Here is a 7,026-nt window from a genome sequence, read left to right as displayed (position 1 = left end):
CAGGCAAATTTTATTTTTTTCTTCCCCCAGCTACGGTTAAATTGTCTATGACGGACGAACACAGCCAGAAAGTGGAAAGCAGCATTACTGTTGTCCCTTTGTTGACAAATCCATGAAACAACTTCAGTTTGCATGGCTTAGCAGGGGGACGTCTGACGTCACCCAATCACGTGGCAGGACTGATAGTATATCTTAAACTGAAAAAGTAATCTTTCAGACAGTCCTTAACATAGGCTTTAAAAGCACTTGTCATCTAAACTTCGCACTCAAAAAATCACTCTTACTATGAAATAGCGGTTGAAGGACATCGTGGCGTGAAGCGCACCCACACCAAAACCCTAAAGAAGACGCTTCGTAGCCTAGTAGACTGGATAAATATTTTCAGAAGTTTAAGTTTCTCTGGCAGGCCGGTCTGACCTGCATTTAGAATCCGGCGACATCTGATCTAACCGCTACGTGCCGCGTGCGCACCCACGCACCTAGATCCCTGGTTGTTTCTCCGTAAAGTAAGTTGTGATGACCCTGTCTGGTGGCAACAGTGCCAACGACATGTCCGGTCAGACAGTGCTCACTGCCGAGGATGTGGATATCGACGTGGTCGGCGAATGCGATGAGGGAATGGAGCGGGACAGCGACTGCGACAGCCAGGGGGGCATGCACGACCGCTCGGAGGAGGTGGAGGAGATAGAAGTGAAGGAGAGGTCCGGGAGTCCATGTGAGAGCGCCGGGGAGGGAGAGACCAAAGCAGACAGCACGGAAAGCGCGTCGGGTTCCATAAGCAGCAAGCCAAAAAACAGCCTGGTGAAGCCACCCTACTCCTACATCGCGCTCATCACCATGTCTATACTCCAGAGCCCGCAGAAAAAACTCACACTCAGCGGGATCTGCGAGTTTATCAGTAGCCGGTTCCCGTATTACCGGGAGAAGTTTCCAGCCTGGCAGAACTCCATCCGCCACAACCTGTCGCTGAACGACTGTTTCGTGAAAATCCCCCGGGAGCCGGGCAACCCTGGCAAAGGCAACTACTGGACCCTGGACCCACAATCGGAAGATATGTTTGACAATGGCAGCTTCCTCCGGAGGAGGAAACGTTTCAAGAGGCACCAGCCAGATATTCTCAGGGACCAGACAGCCCTCATGATGCAAAGTTTTGGGGCTTACAGTATTGGGAATCCTTACGGACGTCACTATGGAATTCACCCAGCCTACACCCATCCAGCAGGGATGTACCCGTACATGCACCCGGTAGGTCCCATGCTCCCCCCGACTGTCCCTCTTTTGTCCTCCGCTGAGCTGAACAGAAAAGCCTTCAACTCCCAGCTCAGCCCCAGCCTTCAGATGCAGCTTAACAGCCTTAGCACAGCGTCTATGATCAAGTCCGAGCCCTCCCTTAGACCGTCTTTCAGTATAGAAAACATCATCGGGGTATCCACTTCCTCGAGTGCACAGACTTTCATGCGGCCTCCGGTGACTGTTCAGTCTGCGTTGTTGAGCGCACATGGCCTAACCAGGACAACAGCAGCTATTGCACCGATTCTTAGCATGCCATCTAATATCATGTCGGGACAGTTTTTACCCTCAGTAACGTCAGCAGTGTCCAAATGGCCTTCTCAATAAAATACTTATATTTTTCTAGAGACTTGGAGGGACTGTACGCAGCACGAAATAAGCTGACTCTGGACTCTGACGTCCGCCAGTCTGTAGCCATGTAAAAACAACAAAAAAAGAGAGAAAAGGAATGCTTTTTTGTACAGGTAATATTTGTACATATTTGTAAAAAATAAAGAATTTGACTTGTTTGATCTTTACCTATTTTATCTTTGGTGTTTGAACTGTACAACAGTTGTAGTTATACGAGTTTTCCTGATATTATTTTCTATTTTCTTTTGTATGGGAGCTCACTGTTAGTTCAAAAGAATCAACTATTTTGCTTTGATTTTTCATACAAGATACAACATGCTCTTATTCTAAGTCTGGACAAATAGTCTGTTTATAAATTCAAATATATGTATTCTATGTAGCTCTATTGTGTTGTAAAATGGATTCATTTGTTAATAAATCCCCCCAAAAAGAAGCATTAGCAGTATTCATTTTCTTTATGTAGTTTTTGAATTATCTGATATAGATCTGCTGTGTGACAATTACTATTGAAACGTCTCTAATTGAAACCATTTTAATAGTTGGAAATAATCTGAAAGTAGACTTGGATATGAAGAACTATCAGTATGGATTTGTAAGCAAATAGCCTAGATAAAAATGTAAAAATATTTAACAATTAAAACAGATTGGAAACCGGTGCATTTAATTTAAGGCCAATAATAAAGGTAGGCCTCTATCCTTTCAATATTTCTATTGGCATGCTTATGATAATTAGGTGAGAGTGTAGTGACGTGTTTATTACCTCGAGCAAGTAATAAATTAGTAACTTAAAACACAGGTAATTTCCTAAAGTTAAAATGTAATATCGATATAAAATATGCCTATTGATATTACAAATTAGGAAATCTTTCATTTAATTTAATATCCCTTCATTATCAATATCAATTTACAGTTAGGCCTAAATTCATCTGTCTTTAAAAGTAGTTTGTGGTTTGTTTATTATGATATCATCTTATAATTTGGCATGACAATAACTATATCATTATAGCCTATTTGTGCTAGTGCCTTATGATGGCTTATTTACAGATGTGAAAACAATTAAATATATTTGAACAGGAATAGAATATAGGCCTAAACACAAATCAGAAATTAGGCTACTCTGATGTCTTGAAATTATAAGTCCATAGAACGCTCGATTCAACATTCTGCCTCCTTGTTATATTACTACCTGGGGCGGCAGGTAGCCTAGTGGTTAGAGCGTTGGACTAGTAACCGAGCTGACAAGGTAAAAACCTGTCCTTCTGCCCCTGAACAAGGCAGTTAACCCACTGTTTCTAGGCCGTCATTGAAAATAATATTTTGTTCTTAAAACTGACTTGCATAGTTAAATAAAAAGAAAACTTGAAACAAACATATAAGCATTAGGACCGGTATGCAAATCATTTTGGTGGCTCAAAAATAGTAAAATACTTTATTATCAAATAAGTTGTTTCTAATGTTTTCACTAACATTACTAACATGAAAATGAAACTGGATTTCATAATGAGGAAGCTTATGCAGTGCAGATGCTCTAGCCTAAACAGGTAGCCCAGACGCCGAGACATTAAGGTGTCCTGTTACAAGAGAAACTAAGGAGATATAAACATGTTTGCATGTTGCTACTATAAAAGTAACACTTAGTTTCACAGTTGTGTCTGGCTAATCAGTTTTACACAAACAGCAAATGGTGGATGGTGTGTGTGGCCGGTGCAGTGGACAAGGGTTAGGGGGGCTATTTTGAACTGATACTCGTGTGAACAGAGAAAGGGCTATCTGTTTGAATTCACTTTCAGTCTGAAGAAGCTGCTGAGGCAGAGCTTCTCAATGACACTGGATAACGGGGCGCCCATTCCACGACTGACTTCTTAGTCATTCAGATGAGACTACATTGTCATGCGCATTGCTCCGATTTGATATCACATACCACCGATGATTTACAGGACGTAGCGATGCAGAGGCGTCTCTTAGAAGACATATATCTAATATGATGCCATATAAGCCCAGGTCTACTGGCTTTCGAGGAAAAATACTGTAGTAAAATGTAGACCTTGGGACGTTCGTTGTGAGTGGAGATTTGTAAGGCCTACAATCACTTCGATAGGCGATTGTTGATCCTATATTAGGCTATAATGTCATGTCTAATTGAAATTTGTGTATTAATAAACGAACTCTTATCAACCGACGGTTGTTCATTAAAATGTTTATTTTTAATTGGCAAGCTGGTTATTTCCCAAAAAACTCTGACTGACGCAATGTGGGTATGTGTCTCATAATTATTACCATGTTCTCTATTATGTCTTGAGTAAGAGTGATACATTTTAATTAAGCAGGCAGTATAACAATTCATCTCTAGCAAAACAAAAACATCAGCAATTGAGAACACTTAAGCCTACATAGGTCTACAGTCTATATTGTCATGCAATACCGGTAGTCTATTAGTTTGATAAGAATATGGCTTTTATTCGATGGAGCCATTCCGCCCCTGTCTTTTTCGGGTTCTGCCTGGTCTGTATTCACCGTTAAGAATGTAACACACAATAACACACACATAACCGTGTAACAGCAATGACTGGTGAACATCGCTAGGTGGCGTTTATTGACACCTGTATTCTTGTGCAAAGCAATTTAAACACAGAGAAACATAAGGCAAGTCCTAAATATCTGCCCTGAATTGTGAATTATGGGTGACTTTCTTCAGCAGCTACTGTTCTGTTAGAATGAGTAGGTTCATATACTGGGGTGGTTTGGTAGATCTTATTTATCTTGGAATAGGGACACTGTGACATTGTTTAGATTCAACGGGATTTAATAGTGTGTCTATTTTAGGGGCAGCTGGTGGGAAATAGTTGACTCTTTAACAAGTGCAAGGTTATAATAGATCCCATGCTTTTTATATACCTGACGTCAAGTAGTAACCTTCGATGGGCATTGCAACCGGGGACCACCAGAGCTCCTTAAGCAGACTGACAGGGGCTGCCAACTCGTTTTGACAATCACAATCCTCAAAATAATTGGCTGCATAATGTAAGCTTAAATATCAGGACAAAGTTACTTTTTTATTCTTGTTGCAGTCTCAGGTTGCTTTGACGAATTGTTGTGCACAATATGTAAGTCTTTTCATATTGTGCACAATGAAATAATTGTCTTTCCCATAATACTTTCTTAGAAAAAAAAATCGGAGCCGATATGAAAAATAAGCTATTATAATGAAACTATTTTGACTTGAAATAAGACGAAAAAACAAGCTTAACCTATTTATGGACAACAATAACGATAATATGTATTGCTATTAGTTATATGAATAAACTTCAAATTGGTATTTAAACATTCATATTTATTACAGGTCTCGATCAAATACGTTTTTGGATGGAAATGACGCATCCCCCACAAGCCTGGTTTAGCCATTTGAAGGTTTTAAGATTTTGCCGTATAGATAGGGTATATAGGCTAGTAAGCTACTATATGTCAAATATGATGAATAGGCTAATAATCATACTGACATAGCCACGTCTTCTCCGACGAAATGGCTTACAACACGGGAAGAATGATCACCTGCGCACAAATGTTTGGACGCGTTTCCGTTTTAGGGTGGCCTAAAAAACCTATTGAGCTCTGTTGAAAGTTGCTGCGTTTAGTAGATTGCGCGGTGCTCACAATCACACACGACGTTGACCTTTTGCAGCTGCACCTGTTCTCGCGCCCTGCGCAGGTGGGGTGTATGGATAGCGAGGACAAGCGGTTCCCACAACCCCTTAACACACTCTCAATACTGACAGCACAGTCAGCATGGAACACCACAGAGATTCTCTCGTATACTTGACATAATAATTTAAAAAAGAGTCTTGCATTAATACAGTAGGCCTATATAAAATCAAATTTGGGCTGTAAATGAAAGCTTAGCTGAGTATACAGTATATAGCAAGGCATTTTGAGTGAAGATTGAGTAATACTAATAGCAATATTACAGAATAGCCTCACCTATTATTTACGTTTATTTACAGTTGTGTCTGTGTATAAATGTGTTCTAAATGTTTGTATTTGACATGTACTAGGCCTACAACAGAGAAAACAAGGAACACATTTCCCATATAGTTGCACATAAGGGCCTTATACTGGCCTATGTCATCTGGTTGACACAAATTGACTCACCATATAAAATGCATTCTCTAATATGGAACTCGCACCTCTACTATTGCAAATGACACATTCCCATGATGATCACTCTGTTTTGTACTGCCTACTTTATTAGCTATACAAGGTGTTTCAGTTGGGAATGTAGGCTACGTTTTGTGTAGCCTATTTGTATACAACGAAGAATACTTTATTGATCCATTTTCCAGATGACACATAGCTAATATTCCAGGTGACATTCCCAAAATAATATCTCTGTTTTGTAGGCCAATTTCCCACTGTTTCTTAAAAATGAGAATACTTTATTGATCCATCTCCAAGGTGTTTCAGTTTATCCGAAGTGCAATTTACTGGGAATGTGTATGTGTATGTATGTATGTGTGTGTGTGTGTGTAATGAGATCTACAAATATATTTCAATAATTACCTATGATCTATGGCAAATGGTCAATAATTATATTAACCCTGCAAACAAAACAAAATGGTTGCATATTATTATTATTATTATTATTATATCATTATTCTTATTATTAATATGGTTGCGTACCTGGTTGTTGCATTTAGCTACCACTGCCATTGTGCCATTACAATGTTGTTATTGTCATAACACTGTGTTGTAGCAACAACAAGTGTCACCTATTGGATAGAGTTACTTCATTACTTAATTGATCCTTTCATCCCCTAAGGGCAAACAGACAGGCATCCACTAGAGTCCAGCAGCAGCACCTTCAGTCATTGGTCACCCTGATGATGATGATGATGATAAGAGTACCCCAGCTTAAGCTGTTTTCCGTTCCTTCGTCTCCTGCTCCACATCCATTCCCCACTCTATTGGATTGGTAGAAAACATAGGTATAGTAAAAAACCATATGGACTCAAGTGGCAATTGGCAAGCAAAGAACAAGGCTGCATTGCCTCATCTCCTTCTCCACAACCATTGCCTACTCTATTCTATACATTCGAAACACGGGTAAAGGAATAACCAACGACTGGGTCTGCATTTGAAATGGCACCCTATTCACTATATGGTGCATCAGGGAATAGGGTGCCAGTTCAACACAGTGCATTGTCAGGCAAGACCTGGAAAGCCTTCAATATAGAATTATAGCAGGGGTGACAAGCCAGGCCAGATCATAGACAGTAAATGTAGATACAGCAGTTACTGAATATTTAAAAGGCACAGAGATGAAGCAATAAATGACAAAGTAAAGCTGGCACACCAGGGTATTAATAACTAATGGCCATCAATGAGTTATAG

General features: G+C 40.0%; 1 protein-coding gene across 1 annotated transcript; it reads left to right on the top strand.

The window, feature by feature from the left end:
• Positions 1-235: 235 nt before the first annotated feature.
• On the top strand, positions 236-2,074 carry LOC139578727 (forkhead box protein D3-B-like). Its single transcript, XM_071406702.1, has one exon. It carries the CDS (start codon positions 517-519, stop codon positions 1,615-1,617), a length of 1,101 nt encoding a protein of 366 aa, XP_071262803.1. The 5' UTR covers positions 236-516; the 3' UTR covers positions 1,618-2,074.
• The last annotated feature ends 4,952 nt before the right edge of the window (positions 2,075-7,026 follow it).

Source organism: Salvelinus alpinus, chromosome 6 (assembly GCF_045679555.1).
Source record: "Salvelinus alpinus chromosome 6, SLU_Salpinus.1, whole genome shotgun sequence".
Classification (NCBI taxonomy): Eukaryota; Metazoa; Chordata; class Actinopteri; order Salmoniformes; family Salmonidae; genus Salvelinus; species Salvelinus alpinus.
Note: the sequence above shows the minus strand (reverse complement) of the source record. Positions and strands in the feature narration are given on the sequence as shown.

Coding starts and splice junctions, on each gene's coding strand:
- LOC139578727 (XM_071406702.1), top strand. CDS start 517: ATGACCCTGTCTGGTGGCAACAGTGCCAACGACATGTCCGGTCAGACA.